The sequence below is a fragment of the Meles meles genome, chromosome 10 (genome assembly GCF_922984935.1).
Source record: "Meles meles chromosome 10, mMelMel3.1 paternal haplotype, whole genome shotgun sequence".
NCBI classification, from domain to species: domain Eukaryota; kingdom Metazoa; phylum Chordata; class Mammalia; order Carnivora; family Mustelidae; genus Meles; species Meles meles.
In genome coordinates, this window is record NC_060075.1 from 106,992,196 (window position 1) to 107,009,087 (window position 16,892).

The 16,892-nt window shown below is 42.9% G+C and overlaps 1 protein-coding gene across 5 annotated transcripts in view; it reads right to left on the reverse strand.

Annotated features, from left to right (window-relative positions):
• The window catches only part of SUGCT (succinyl-CoA:glutarate-CoA transferase), a 793,120-nt gene that overhangs the window by 94,723 nt on the left and 681,505 nt on the right, over nt 1–16,892 (reverse strand). For 4 of the 5 annotated variants that reach the window (XM_046021135.1, XM_046021134.1, XM_046021133.1 and 1 more), the window contains one exon: nt 13,869–13,932. The exons of the other annotated variant lie outside the window; for it this stretch is intronic. In XM_046021135.1, the coding sequence (XP_045877091.1) occupies nt 13,869–13,932 (64 nt within the window). The remainder of the gene's footprint in view (nt 1–13,868; nt 13,933–16,892) is intronic. 5 annotated transcript variants of the gene reach the window in all.

Consider the following 16,892-nt stretch of genomic DNA (forward strand, 5'->3'; position numbering starts at 1 on the left):
TAATTGGCCCCATTTCCCCCTTCCTGGGACATTCCACAATGCCACCAACAATGAAGTGCTCAGAAAGGAGGAATCATTTCTGTTTATGTGAAAATAGATCTGGACTCCGTGAGGCCAGGGAAGAAATAACAGAAGTCTTCAAAGACCACAGAGAGAAGTCATAATCAAATCTGGATGCTGTTTTGGAGATCTGATGGAGCTCCACGTACCAACTCTGATTGCTGGGGGAGCTGGAGCCAACCGTCCTCTCCTCCAGCCCCGTCCAGTTCTGCACTGAGCGTGGGCAACACTCTTAGTGACCACGTGCTCTCAAACACGAGCAGCCCATTTCGCTCTCACGAGTGCTTCACAGACACTAAGCCATTGGTCTAAAGCGTATAAAAGTGATGATCAAAAATGCCTTCAGGAGGCAGCAGAACATCGCAATAAAAGGACAGAAATTTTTTTTTTCTTTTTTAGGAACTCATGCTGGAAGGCAAATTCTGGTTCGGTAATGGACTGCTTGTGTGACTTTGGTCAGGTTCTTTAATTGGTCTGAGGCTCAGTTTGCTCATCTGTCAAATGGGGATACTAAAGATTCCCTGAGGTGTCGACACGATAGAGATGATCTGTATAAGGCACCTTGTGCATAATCATATTCCCTGGGGGCTAGTTTTACCAGGTGTCCCCAAAAGGAACTATTCATATTCTGCTTTACATTATAAGCTGTATCTCCCCACACAGTGTAACAAAATACATACCTTTTCTAGGATTCTTACCACTAAGAATATTACTGTATAATTCAGCTTAAAGGAAAACATGTCTAGAGGCCGGAAGAGACCCTACATGTTGCTACCAGCCCACAAGACCCAGCTGCCAATCAAATATTTTTCTCTGTTCTTCAATGTCTGCTCCTCAGGAACACGAAAACGTACACATTCGTTCTAAAGGAAGAAACTCTGTTGACATCAGGATATTCTGAAAAAGAAAAGTGTCAGCCCGAACCTCTTTCCAGATAACTCCACCGACTTCCCGTGCGATGGCAGTCAGATCACCCTTCCTGGTAAACACTGTTTCCCTAACAGACTTCAGTTCAAGCTTCCCTTTTGTGCTTAAAGCCTGTTTCTTCTCATTTGCCACATTAGCAATTAATTGGGTTTTTGTAGGCAGCTGTCGTGTACCCCACTGTCATCGCTACTCAATCGTACATCTTCAATTCTCCACATCTTGCCACTTCAATTCCACCCCTTAATCACCTCATCATCTTTGTCACATTTAAAAATTTTCCTTCCACTTAATCAACTCCATTTTCCCTGCTAGTGTACGAACACTCGTGCAGAACCCTCCTCATGCAGCTTTACCGAGGAGCCGGGAAGAGAAAGTGTTTCTCCTTAAGTGATTTCTTTCCATCCCAGGATAGTTTCTGCTCCTAGAGCAAGAGCATCACCGTGTGAGCTGTTCCTGAGCTGCACTCCGGCATCGCCCTCAATCTGTGCCCAGTGCCTTTCGCTGCTGAATGCGGCTCTCGCTGGTGGGGGCCGAGCCAGCTTGGAGGGAAGGTGCCCTCCCACACACTCCATGCTCCTGGCCGCCCTCAGACCCCCATGGCTCTGCTCCTGGCTGACCCTCTCCTGCCCAGTGTTTCTGGATGTTCAACCTCCACAAGAGGAAAAACAAAAAACAAAAACAAAACAAAACAAAAACAACAGAAAAAACCTTCTAAAGCCTCAGGACCCTTGGTTCCTTGCACTAAGAAACGAGAAGATTCTAGCCCTCTGTGGATGGTCAGTTTTCTTTTTTTTTTTTTTTTTTCCATTTTATTTATTTTTTCAGCGTAACAGTATTCATTCTTTTTGCACAACACCCAGTGCTCCATGCAAAACGTGCCCTCCCCATCACCCACCACCTGTTCCCCCAACCTCCCACCCCTGATGGTCAGTTTTCTTATCTGGCTTCCTCTCCCCTTGTTCGCATAAACCAGCCAACTTCTCCAGTAAAGGACCATTACAGCCTGTCCCATACAGCTGTAGGGGACACATGTTTCCAGTGGGATGGCCCACAAAATGCTTTTCCATGGGATCCTAGCAGGAGCTTTGAGGGGGGAAAACAAGGTCCCCTATTCAACAGCGTAAGGAAACACAGCATTTAATATCTCGCTCTTAGAGGCTCCAAACGTATCTTAGAACGTTAGCAGTTCTGAGAAACGTGGAGGTAAAGGGCATTCATTGACCTTTATGTAACACAGGTTGTCCAGAGTTGCTGGACAAGAGTCGTTTCTTGATGGGACGATTATTAGGACCTCAAGAAACCCTGCGTCCGCAGAGTATATTCTGGAAACGCTGCATGGCATCTCTAATCTCCCCCTCAACAAACTGTTACTTTCTCATCTGGGATCCCTGAGTTATTGTTTTCACCCGCACCTTCTGTCGGAGAACAGTGCTGTTTGGGGCGGATGCTTTCACGATGCATGGTTTCCACTGACTCTACACACAACACACGTATCCAAGAGCTCCTAGTTGGAAGATGAATAGAGAGACTGCTTTTGGCCTATGTCACACATCTGGCTGCAGCGACAGACCAGGGTGCTTCCCGGTCCCCACTGCGTGTCTTTGATTGGTCACCGTCGAATGTCCCATTAGACTGAGTTCCTTGTCAGCCTGTGCTTTGGACCGAGTAGATCCTGGATAAATGTTCGTTAAGCAGAAAAATGACCTGATATTCATGATTATTTCTATGTTAATGTTTGACAGGTAAGTAGTAATGTGGAGACTTTCGGTTCCCCCCCGAGAGTCACTGCTCCTGCAGATACTGTTAAGAGGTTATTAACAGTATTAAGGTTATTAAGAGGTTATTAGTGATCTACAATGCACTTCTGCTCATGCTTGTGCGTGGAGCCCTGGCCCATACTAATAGTTAATGACCGTAAGTCACAGCTTTGATTTTGGATTACAGATGAGACAGGTCAGTGAGACAGATGAGGAAGACGGTCTATTACCTCTAGCTGTGACCTGCAGAGCCAGGTTGTGAACTCAGGTCTCACTGGCTGAGCCGACATGCACTCCACACAGAAACACCACCTGGGCACAGGAAAACACCTTAGAAGTTAGCTGCATTTTTTTTAGTAATCATGTTTTGTCGTGACAAAATATTGAGAACATAAAACCTACCAAACAGTTCTGTGGCATTCAGGACAGTAACACGGTTGCCCAACCATTACCACTATCCATTTCTAGAACTTTCTCACCTTCTGCAACTGAGACTTTGTACGGATTAAACACAGATTCCCCAACTCTCCCTCGGCTGGCTCCTAGAAACCACCCTTCCACTCTCTGTTTCCATGAACTTAACTACGCTAGGCACTTCATGTAAGTGGCATCTTACAGAATTTGCCAGTGTTAACACTTAAATTCTTGCTCTAGAAAGAGTATCAACCACTCACTGGAACGACAATGAAAAATTATCTTAACTTTCTTATACCAACACCACATTTTTGCAGTCAATTAGTGTTACTCAAAAGGAATTGGGCTCTAACTTTAAAACAAAATCAGTCCTCTGTGAGAAAGAGGAAATTTGCCCACACAGGGCATGGCTAGATCCCAGGAAAGATGGCAAATCTGGGTAAGTCTGGGTTGTAGTTTAAGATCTGGGTCTTTTGATGATTGAAATCTGCATATATGTCCCAAATATGTCTCTTTTTTCCCTTTCAAACTGCTTTTCAACAGTACAACTTGCGGGAAATGTAATCCACATGTTTTGGTGCATTTACACTTACATGCTCTTGAGAATATCAAAATGGCCTAACGATATATTTTCCAATAGCTTTTTTTGTCTTTCATAGAAACACAGGTATAGCCTTGGTTAAAAACAAACAAACAAAAATAGAACAAAACACACACACACACACACACACACACACACACACACAAAACACCTCTTAATCCCCAAAGGAAAGAGATTCAATTGAAGTTCAAATTCTTAAAATTTAAGCATTCTTTAAATAAATTGCCAAGCTGCTCTTTAAATGAAACATTGAAGATACACATTAAGCGGCCTTCAGATTAGGGACGAGAGTTGTAAAGTAAAAACTCCATGGTTAGCCAAACTTAGGAGTTGGTAGTAACCAGGGAAAAGAGGACAGAGGTCAGGGATACCCCGACGTGGGCTCCCATTGGCCCCGTGACACTCAGCGAGTGTCAGTTTTCCAATGACAATAACGAATGGCTTACTGAATTGTCCTGAAGATTAAACAACTGTGTCTATAAAGTGCTCATATCTCCATCATATATAGAGAAGGACTCGACAGATATTCACTTGTACTCCCTTGTTACAAATTTGAGTGTTCCACCACAAAGACGCCATTAAAATCTCTTCACAAACATATATTTGCACATAGTAGAGTGACCTCCATTTTATCTTTACATTGAAAGGATGGACAGTTCATTGGGAAAGAAGTCAAGGCAAAGTGAGTTACTTGAGATCCGATGCAGATTTGGAGGGCCAGTCACAAAGAGAATGTAGGTTCGGTCTTTGAGGGGTTCGTGAGGATATACTGAGGATGTTCTTTAAATCTATGGGCAGTTGTGTTTCCCTAGCTTGTTGGCACTTCTCCATGCATACTCCTAAAATCGCTAAAATATCTTGTGTTAACTTTTTCTTGCATTTTTAAGTTAATTAAAATTTGATTTTGCTTAATTGTTTGAAAGCACGTGGCTTCTTATGGTAAATTGGAGAGCAGGGTTCCTGGGAGCACTTTCAACAGACACAGGGTTCGGAGTGGTTCCCCCAACAGTCCCGTGGCCGCTGTGCCTTCTCTGATGTTCTCATGGAGGACAAGCTGGGGAAGCTTTTCAATGTCCCTTACCTCTTCCCCCTCCATGCAGGGCCCTCATCTTACTCAGAGGAGGAACCCAGAGACACACTCACTGCTAATACCATGGCAGATAACAATGCAACAACACCGAAATATGGTTCCAGAGAAGCTGATACATAATGACACACATGAGACAGCATTCACTCTTGCCAAGAAAGATGTAAGCAATGACCCCACAGACCCAGGTCAAAGTCAAATAAACCCTTATCACTTGGAGGCACTGTGATGAATGGGATATTGCAACACGACCTATCGGTGGCATTAAGATTGCTGGAGGTTCTTGTTTAGCTCTTTACTACCATTGCTTCCAACCCTTCCCGTTAATATCAACACAGCACTACATGCCCAGTCCAAATGAAACGATAATCCTCTTACCAAAAAGATGATTAACACCATTGATGTTTTCTCTGGCTAAGTCTTCTCTCTCTCTTTTTTTAAGATTTGTAAAAATTTATTTGTTTATTTGTCAGAGACAGAGAGAGAGAGAGCAGCAGGCAGAGCAGGCAGGGGGAGAAGCAGAGCCCCCACTGAGCAAGGAGCCCTTTGTGGGACTCGATCCCAGGACCCTGGGACCACAACCTGAGACAAAGGCAAATGTTTAACCGATTGAGCCACTCAGGTGTCCCTATGGCTAAGTGTTCTTAACAGGAGTATATCTTGACATCTTTAGGAACCACATTTATTTATTTACTAATTTATTTATTTGAGAAAGACTGAGATAGTGCGAATCCAGGGTGAGGATGAAGGGAGGGAGAGAGAGAATCTTATGCAGGCTTCCTGCCCAGTGCAGAGCCCCATGCAGGACTCCATCTCGGGACCCTAAGATCATGACCTGAGCCGAAAGCAAGAGTCACTTAATGGACTAAATCACCCATTCTCCCTAAGGCAGCATATTTAAAGAAAACAATTCTCATATGGGATTCAGCACAACTGATATCTCTTCATGGACCAAAGACTTTCTACCTACTAATGCTAGAGGAGAACAAAGCCATTCCTCTTCCAGAGAGGACCAACCATGAATAAACCCAGAAATGAAGGCAAGCAAGCCACTCTCAACTGAAGCCCACTGGGAAGCAAAATAACGTCACCTCTTGATGAATCAAGGTAAGTCCATAACATGGAAGTCCAAACTGAAAGATCATTCTATCCTTTTGTGCTCTGATTTTACTTCTCCAGCCAGTTTGCATGCCTAATTACATTTAAATAATGTATTCTCTAAAAACTTATCATAAAGTCAGTATTTAAATTTGACCCAGAAAAAGACTTCTCTGGGTGCCCAGTGAACGTCGGCTACAGCTGCAACAGCAAGGACTCAAGCATGGATCCCAGAAAGTGTCCACCCACCTTTTAGGACAAGATAAGAAAAAAATGCTTGACCATCATTGAGCCTTCCCCTCTTCCTGTGGCTTTCTGTTTTTGTTTTTACTTTGTTTTGTTTTGATTTCTAGATTTTGGTTCAACATGCTGTGGTCTTCTCAGATGATTTCAAACACCTCTCACCTCAAAAGGATCATTCCGCATAGGGTTACGTCAGAGAAAGCACCTCAAACAATGTGTAAATCCAATTAGAGATTCACCCAGAAAAATTCTTCAGCCACATATTGCTTTCTAACAGTGAAAACAACTATGCATCCCAGAACTTTATTGATAACTTAGGACTGCCTTGCAACAAGAGTTTTTCGTCTGTTAGACAGATTCACTTATCTTAGAGTCGAGATTGATGAGGACATGCTGAAGAGGAACAACTGAGATCTTGGCCACTTTCCCAGTCCCAACTAACAGGAACATGAATTCCCTGAGCATGAAAGCCCAGCTCTCACGAAATATTTCTTCCTCATGGCACAGATAAGCATAGTTGATGGAGATCCCTAAGTCATATCAGCGACAGTAACTTGGCTCCTAGGGTTTCTCCAGTTCCTGATGGAACGACATTCCTGGAGATGCGATTCACTACCCCCCCACCCCCGCTTCCTCCCTGCTCTCCTAGGAAGGAAAGTCACTGTGCTATTCATTTCTCACTAAAGGATAACTATGTCTACGACCCTGCCTCATTGTAACGGGACTGCCAGAGAAGGCTGCAGGCACTCAATGTCAAATCATCCGGGAATACACTGATTTATTTAACTCTCAGTACATTGCTGTGGGTTAAGGGTTTAATAAAGTTGAACATAATGGAGGGCTTTGGGAAGTACCATGGCTAGTCTATTTGAAAATTCATTTCCCTGCCAGCTTTCTCTCATTCTGTTGACAGACTGTAGAACCTTGCTTTCATCTCTTTCCTCTCTTTACAGCTTAACCTGGTCCCTGAAGGAGTATGTTCTTTCTAGAAGATAGATTGAGCACTACACACAACATGAAAACTTTACACACTCTTCCTGTTGTCATCTGAAAGCTTTTTCTACCTGGAAGGAATAACTTATCTCACCTTTCATTCTCAGACTGGCTTTACATAGAATTCCTTAGGAGGACCAACATTTTTTAAACTTTATGGAGGGATATAAGCTGAAACTTGGGTCCCTCTTAATTTTTCTTTCTCCCTGGTGAGATCTGTGACAGCTTTCCCCATTGCTGTTAACCGTTATAGAAATTTAACTGCACTTGGAGGATATGTGATTTCAGAGACACTATCTGATTTTCTGTTTGAAGGAGAAAAGAGCTAAAAACACCAGGGCAGCATGAAGGCTTAGCAGACAGAGAATGGGGACCACATGAGGGACTAGGTCACTCCATATAATGTATGTACTTCAAACTGGAAACAAACTAAAGAAGTAAAATAAATATCTTTCAGATAACTTCCACAGGTAACCCGTCTGTTCATAAAAGAATGCATACTGCTAAAAACGGTCACAAATCACATTTTTAATTCTTTTCCCCAATAGTTTTTCATTCTAATCAATGTCCAGAAAATGTCTATCAAGTGTTTAGTGGGGTGCTCGTTTGACTTAAATGGATATAGTATCTTTGTCCTCCAGAAGCTTTACAAAAGACGTTCACCATTTATAAAGCCTTGCAAAACATTCAAAAATAAAAAAAAATGTCAGATAAAATAAAGCAGCACATTCAACTTTGGAAAAATTCACTAACAAAGCCAGATCTCCATTATCCAGGAAGTCAGTAACTCCTTCCGGCACCAAACACCAGCTAGCTAAACATTGTTTGCAGGCTCCAAATAGGAATATTAAAATATTACGGGGAAAAGATTGAACAAAAGTTTTACTGGAAAGAGCTTAGAGCTGCTTGCTGAAAAACACAGACCAGGGTACCAGCAGGCAAGGGTTATTCGATCTGAAGTCATTTTGCATGCACAGAAGACGGCGTCCCTTTCACACTCACCACGAAAATACTTCCCAAAAACACTGCAGGAATGGGCAACGGCGATGCACACTCACAGGGAAGTCGCTGGGAAAAGGTTACGGTGAGAAACTTAAGAGTTACCCATCAAACTCTATTTCAGTGACATCCTTTGAAGTTTGGATCTCAAAACCAAGGGGGTTTGGCACTACAAAGTACATGGAAGGACAGCGTGTTCCTCCCTGGCTAAAAGGCAAATGGGCAGCAGAATTACAAGAAGAAGATGCAAATGGCGAAGGGCTCAGTGGAAACTGGCCGTCCTCTGCACTATAGTAACTCATGTGAGATCTTTCCACTCGAGTCACAAATAAGGCGAATGTTTCTATAATGGCCAGTCTCTGGTTGACGAAACTTTGTGTTATGAACTGGAATGTACCTTTTACCTTGGTAACTAATGAACCCCAATTGCCATAGCTTTCACAGTTTAAATGTCAGGATGCTAGGAGCTTTACAAAAACTTTTCAACTGTGTGAGAAGGCTTTTTGGAATTGCTAAAAGCCATCCGTGAGGACATCTGCCAAACCAGATCGCGGCTCCTACCCGAGCTCCTCTTCCAAGACCCTTCTCCTCCGGGCAGTAGGGACCTCAGACAGCTCAGCACACATCCCCTTTCCATGTTAATTTGGTTTTAGTTTGGGCATCAGCTCCGTGTTAGGTCTTCTTCTTCCGGCCTCCACCTGCCTCTCCAGGGTGACTGAGGGTGAGCCTGCTCCCTCCGGGTTTCTACCTGGGAACCTGTCCTCAGCTCCTCTGTGCACCACACAGCCTCCTCACCACCCCCACAGCCCACACCACACTGGCCCCAAGCACAGCTGCCCACTGCCGGTGTGTCTGTTTACACTTTCTCAGGGAAGCCTTCTGTGAGGCCACACCCGGGGGAGGTCTCCCTGGTCCATACTCTCCCCCCCATGGTGTATAGTTCTCCACGGAAACTGTCATCTCCTTGCCCCTATCTATTGTTCACACTGCCCTCCCTGGTGAAGAGTAGCCCCGCGAGCTCCATCAGAGCTCCATCTAGCATAGGGAAGACAAGAGTTGAGATTGTGTGTTTGAGGTTTGACTACTCAACTCAGTACTCAAATTACGTAAGTTAATCAGGAGCAAATTAGTAGTACATGGTGCCCACTATGTGGATACTTCTGTCCCTAAACTAACAGTGGCCCGCTGCCCTCCTGGGGACTCTAGAACACCAGAATATTTAAGCTTGGCAAAGAGAGGCACCACACCTTTTCTCATTTACACCCCCACCACTAGTGATTACTTCCTCTTAGTCTCTTTGCACCTTGAGCTGTCAAATAGGCTTTAAAGTTCAAAGGAGAGAGTAGTTTAATGAATAGCATATGAAATAAAGAACAATAGTATTAGCCTAACAACAACTCACGGAGACAATGTATGAACATGAACTACTTTGCATGCTTTATCAAGGAAATGCATATGCAGAAATGAAATTTCTTCTTAAATAATTTCCTATTCATTGGAAGTGGTCAGAAATGATATGAAAATGGAGGATGTAGCAATAGAGATAAATTAATAAAGCACATAGTTTAGGTCATAGTACTCGCTTTACTTTAATATTGGTAATGATAACAAATATCGGAACAATGTAGTAAGTACTTATAGTAATTATTTAAGTACCCAAAAGGATTTTGAAGAGGTTAATAATTTCCCATCCCCGTTCATAGTATATTAAACATTCATTGATCAGTAGTAGCTTGAAGGTATGAATCAATGCAGTCTCCTAGGTGCGAGCTCTAAACTGAGAATCCAAGGGGTAGTGTGCATTTACACATCTTGGAAAAACAGTGCCATAAATACTGTATAAGAATTACTGCTGTTCTTCAAGAGACAAGTTTCCAGAAATGACCAAGGTAGAAAACGTTTCAGGCAGATCAGTGCAACGTATGGAAAATTCAGTAAAGTTTGCAGGAAGTTCATTAATAACATAGGGAATATAAGTAAATAAATATAAATAAATAAACATAGGAAACAGAAATAAAACTACTTATTTTTAATAAATAGTTTAAAGTAACATTAAAGTAGTTTTAAGTAACATTTTACAGTATTATAAAGTAATATTTTACAGTAAAAATCCTGTAAAATAAAGATGTATATATATAGATGTGTGTGTGTATGTGTGTATATATAGAACTGCATTTAATGAATTCAAAAATATGTCTCCACTAGCTAACTAGAACACAATGTAGCATACTATCACTTTTAACTCCACTCTGGGTTTCCTGTTTTGGCAGATTCACCTCATTGAGGCATTGCAGGAGAACCAGTCATTTCTACAGCATTCATGAGGTCTCCAGTGGGGACATCCCTTACAAAGAAAGGCAGAATGATCATAGGTAAATACAGTCAGTGAAGGGGGAAATCCACAGGAAAAATAATAATTACTTACTGATAAATCCGCTTTGCATTTAATATCTCTTACCCTATATGCGTGGCCTCTCGATAGGATACAGGGAATTAGGAAACACAATAGCAACTGATTCATGTCCATAAGCAGAATTGTCTCTCCTTTTTGCTGGGGAGCCCAGTGTGCCAGCAGCTCTCAAAAGACACTCAGATGCTAATTCCAAAAATAACCTAAACATATCCATGCCACCTGAAATCTGAGACTTGGTATAGTGACAGTTCTATAAAAGTTCTATAAAAGGAATATAAGTCAATAAAGCAGATATACCAAAAATATGCCTAAGCTCAATAGATATTAAATAGGTAGAATTTTCCAAAGGGAAATAAAGGTAACGATAACAGATAAAAAAGAAATAGCTGTAGATCTGAGAATCTTGTTGCGATAAATTAAATTTTGCGCCCCAGTTTTTGCCCCTCCTTGTGCCCATGTTTTCTTTCATGTAGCTTTGCTGTTTCTCTTAAAACGAGAGAAAGATTTCCCCACTCTTTGGAACACAACCTAAAACTTGGTTTGGCCAGCGGAATGTGGACAGAAGGCTCTGTTGGTTACGCATGGTGGTTTCTGTTGGTCTTCTTGCTCTTTTGTCGTTGCCACAAGAAGAAGGTGAGCAGCGCATGGGGCAGAGCTGAGTCCATCTCACAGAGACACCTGGCCAGACCTGCACCTAGAAGCAAAGCCGCCCAACCAAGGGTGGGCTTGGCTCACTGTCCTCCCCCTCGTGTACGTGCATGGAATGAACAAATGCTTCTGTCTGGATGGTACTCAGATTTGGTGGTTATCTGTTACACAGCATTATTCTGACAATAGCTAAGTGATACACTTACACATTAAAATGAGAAAAAGTCTACGTCTGTCCCTTAGGAATCTGAAAAAATATTTCTCTCTTCCCGAGATTGACTGTTCACTCTTTTACCAGGAAATCAGCAAATTCACATCTGATTGATCTAGAGAGTTACATCCAGTGAGTTCCTTCTAGGTTGGCCACTGACTCACTTTCCTCCTTACTACACTAACAATCGTATTAACGTTCAAATGTTTACCCTGTCCTCTCATGTGCTGGGGACATTAATGACTGTGACCTCATCTGAAAACTTGTAGAATTAAATTACACCAGTGGTTCTTGAATGTCCTTTGGGTCCCAGGTTCCAAGCAGGTGTTTGGAGGAGACCGCATGATGGAAGCAGAGGAGGAAAAAGCTAAATGGTTGGAGTGCTAACCTCTCCACCAGCAAAACTCTGTTTTGATCTATCTTGGATATTGAGATTACTGAGATTTTACTTGGAAAATTAGTTCCCCTGCTTAAAAAGTTTTAAAATGCTTAAAACATGTTTTTTAACGTCTCCTCACACTGGAAACACTGTGTTTAGGGGTTTTGTTTTGGCCACTTCCATCTCTTCATCACTACCACCATGAACCCTAACTTAAGATATAATCACCTCAACTCCCATCACAACTTCCTGACGTACTCCCTGCGATAGGTTATAAATTATGCCATTTCATTCCCCTGCATCAAATTAGAGTAAAACCACAACTGGTGGGGCCTCAGGCTCTGCCTTTCTGCAGTCTGATTTCCTGGCCCTTACCTCACCTGCCATGTAGGCTTCAACACCCAGCCCTTTCCCCCTCAGAGTCTTCTCCCGTGCTGGTGCCTCTGTTGGAACACTCTTGCCCTACCCTTCTCATGTCAACTTCTGATTATCCTAGTTTTCCACTGATAAGCCACAGGCTTTCCCGGATCACTCAAACAAATATAGGTCCCACCTGCCTCCATTATTCTCCATGACAACATGGAAGTTGTGCCCTCTTCTTTGCACTCATCATGACTTACACTTACAGGAGCATTTGCTGGCTACTTTTACTATTTGACTTTCCATTGAGTAGGAGCTCCATTATTTTTGCATTTCTAGCACCCAAAACCTTGCCTGACATATGGTATATGCTCAATCATATGAATGAATAAATGACTTCCTTAAGTTTTTATCAACAGGCCTTTTTCTCACTACCACCTGCCTCCACTGTATAGTATTTCCCTGTTAACACGTGGTCCCAGTCTCTGACATGCTCACACCTGCTCTCTCTCTCTTAGTTACCTTCCTTAATTCATGTATGATGTTCCTTCTACCCCTGCACGTCAGAATTTTCCCTTTCAACTTGCTTTATTCACCATACCTTCCTCTTCTTATCCTTTTGGCACTGATAGCCACGATCGGATCTGTTCTAGAACATTATTACCAAGCTAATCCTGTATCTTAAAATTAGATTATACTTGGAATGAACTTAACCATAACAGTTATTCAATAAATGTGATCCAATAGAAGTAAATGCTCTATGCTATTTGTCTAAGGTGAGTGAGGCTTTGGGGAATGCCCAAATTTCAAGCATCGTAACCAGCATATAGTTTCAAGTAAACAATGACCGAAGTCCTAAGTAATTTTTTTATCCTTTGTCAGAAGAAGAGACAGAAATAAGTGTCTGGTTTGTGTATAGTCTAGGAAATAGGGACCCGATGGACAAGAATGTGGCGTGTCTTCCCAGTGGTGCCCCAAGCAGAGACAGCAGATCTGAAGAATGGTAACATTATGATCATTAGAGGAGTGAAGTCTGTGGGGGGCGGCAGGTTGGTCATGAGCTCTCACGACACTCTGGATGCTCTGAGAGTAGGCATGAGGCTTCTGGCTTCCGGAAAGAGAATTCTCCCAGAAGTGAAAAAGCTGGCATCTTGGCTTAGACCAAAATGTCTTAGTGAGTTTGTTTGGTATGAGTCAAGTTAGAAAAATTTAGTGTATCCTGAGTGAAGTGAAAACATTTAGTTTCCTTATCTACAAAGCTGAGAACCACACTGTAAACCACAGTTCAAAAGGAAAGGTCCCTGGCCTCAGACGTCTGGAGACAACTCCATGGTGCCTGGCTTCCGCTCTCATCTGTGAGAGGTGCCATCTCTATGGTTGTCTGTCTTTGGCAATTATATAATGTACTTTGGTGAGCACATGATTACACAAAATGGAGTCAGATAATATGAGCATTTCGGGTCACCAAGGCAATCGGACATTCGTTCGAGCCAAGACACAATTCTATAGCTTCAGCATATGCTCGTGGGTGTGACATAACTAGGGTTTCCCTTTAATCCAAACAAAGATGTTGGATAACATCTCAACAAGCTGGGGAGTCACCGCCTATCTGCGGCTATCAGCACAGGGAACAATTCAGGAAGGAAGGAATTAAGGAAAATGATAAAAATTTTCAAACCTGGCACTGATATCTTCCCCACGGTTGGATGCTTCAACTCCATGATGAGACCATTGTGTAACACCTTTAAATGTAAAAACAGACAGGAGAAAAAATTATAAAATAAAACTGTTTAATCTCAAGGAGTTCGAAAAGCCACCTATTTGGTCCATTGAAGAAAAGATATTGCAAAACACAGAGATGTTTGGAATTTTAATTTGGAAGTAAATATTTTATTTTATTTTATTTTTTATTTTTTAAATATTTATTTATTTATTTATTTGACAGATGGAGATCACAAGTAGGCAGAGAAGCAGGCAAAGAGAGGAGGAAGCAGGCTCCCCGCAGAGCAGAGAGCCTGCTGTGGGGCTCGATCCCAGGACCCTGGGATCATGACCTGAGCCGAAGGCAGAGACTTTAACCCACTGAGCCACCCAGGTGCCCCTGAAAGTGAATATTTTGAATAAAAATATTTCCATCCTCTATTAAACCAAGCGAAGCCAAAAAGAATTAGAATATTCCAGGACTAGCAAACTGCATTTTTTAATAAAGTCTTCCCACTCTTCAAAATGTTATTTGATCCTCAGTATAGAGTATGATTTTCCCCCCTTTCATCTATGTCTGATCCTCTAAATACTAAAGTTCGGCCTCTTCCTGCATTAACTCCCTGCAGGACATGGCCAAGTCAACTGCAGAAGGACAGAATGGGAGAAGAACCAGGACCTGGAACAGAGCAGCCAATAGGGATGGGATATGTGTTCCCAGCAATGTATTCAGTGGAAGGTGTGGGGAGACAGACCAGTTTGAAAGGTGAACCAGAACTGGAAGGCCCAGTGGCTGCTGGGAGTGGACAGATTCGGGGCTGCTGTTACCAGAGCCAGGAGCCCAGAGTGGACTCAGGTCAGACGCTTGAGCAGGAGATGGAAACCAGACATGTTTTCAGTGGTAACAAGACAATAACAATCAGACTAAATTTCAGAACGACTAGTCAGTAGGAGCTGGCAAGGAGAAAACTGAGGAAAACAACAACAGCATCAACAGAGACCCCATCCTAGAGGGATGGTTAGACTCCCATGCACGGTGACCAGGATCAAGAACACGAGGCAGACTTGACTTCAGGTTTAAGACACAAGGCCAGTTACTAGGCCAGGGACATTCTATCAGGACCCGAGAAACAGAAATGCAACTTGATATTGAATTGCTTGAGCACTGAAACAGAGCTACCTAAATCCATGGCTTTCATTTTTCCTACGGGGTAGTAGGAATCCAGAATGTGCCAGGGATCAAGAGTCCTCCAACTGCGGGTGGAGGTAGGAATCCAGAATGTGCCAGGGATCAAGAGTCCTCCAAGTGCGGGTGGAGGACGAGATGAGGACATGGAACTTGATTCCGGAACCTGAAATCTGAATTATGGGAGGCAAAATGTTTGGTCAAACACAAACAAAAATGCTACAAAAGTTGGTTTCCTTTGTTTATTTATTTATTTTTTAACAATCGGAGGCTACCTGGGTATACTGTCTCAAAGAACCCCCAAATTCAATTTACTATTCCTATTACTGAATGTTCATTGAGACATGAAAGGGCAGCTTACGTATGAAGTGACTTCACCTGTACTGCCTACCAAATGGAGAGCTTCTCTCTTCCCATTCTGTGCAGGGATCTAAGAGGCAGAAGTGATTGAGTGGCACAGTAAACTTAGGGACCAGGCTTTCTTGCTAATATCCCAAAGAGCCACATGTTGTAATGGTTCTACAGGATTTTGAGCTTCAGATAAAAACAAGATGTGCATATCCATACCCTCATCATAGTCTTTTCACACAGAGTTAAAAGAGCATGGAATTTAAAAAAAAAAAACAAAAACAAAAACAAAACTAACTAACAAAAATGATTTCTCACTTGGATAACCCAGAGGAAAGAGGTCAAAATTCTTGGGCTCTCTCTAACTCCAGGGAGCTTTTTGGTCCTGTTACGGAATAAGCCAGTAAGACAACCTCGCAGGTGATGTTTTAAGGTTAGAAGTATGACCCTGGTGTGCCTCAATATTCTGGGGTGCTGCTGTTTTCTTTTTTAAGATTTATTTATTTGACAGACAGAGATCACAAGTAGGCAGACAGGCAGGCAGAGAGAGAGAGAGGAGGAAGCAGGCTCCCTGCTGAGCAGAGAGCCCGATGCAGGGCTCGATCCCAGGACCCCGGGATCATGACCTGAGCTGAAGGCAGAGGCTTTAACCCGCTGAGCCACCCGGGTGCCCCAGCCGCTGTTTTCTTTGGGGACGGTCACCACCTTTGGGACGATGCTCTTTAAACAACCCCGTCCACCCCCCCGGGCGAGGGTGATACCACACCATATGGAGATCCTTTCTAGGGATGCCTTGCCTCTCTTTTGGAATCACCAGCTTTGCACCCAGGAGCTGGCCAGAGAAGATTCCTGCCAGTGTTAGAACTGAGCTATAATTTAACTCTGGTGTGGCTCGTTCTCAGCACCCGCCCAGCACAGCCTCCTCCCATGTGGGTGTGGGGCTAAACGCCAAGGCGAGGTGCTAAATCTCAGTTCTACTGAGGACAGGAACAAAAATACCAAGCTAAATTTCACTCGAAACAATTATCTGCACACTGAATCATTCTTCTCTTCTCCTATCTGTTGCCCTCCTGACTACCTCTTCGTAAAAGCACTGCAGTGCTACTCACAAAAGACAAAAGTGAGTGTTCTTTCGCTAAATATAACCGAACTGATACTGTTGAAATTAATTAACGCTGAATTCTAATCGTGGTGGAAACGTTAAGTGTCAAACGTGAAAGGGTAGTTGGTAAAGGTCAAGGGACGTACGTCAAAGTTTTGTGCAAGCAAAACCTCGCGGTTGGTTGAAGTTTCTGGGGGAAGCAGCTTGAAGAAGGTACTTCCTTCAGCCCTCCCCGCATTACTGTCTGTATGTGATCTTCCCAACAGGAAACTTTGTAATCCTGCCTCATCACTTCCCTTGCATCGAAAATCACTCAGTTTCAGGCAGAAATATAAATCGTTCCCATGCTTGGCAGAGGAAGTTAA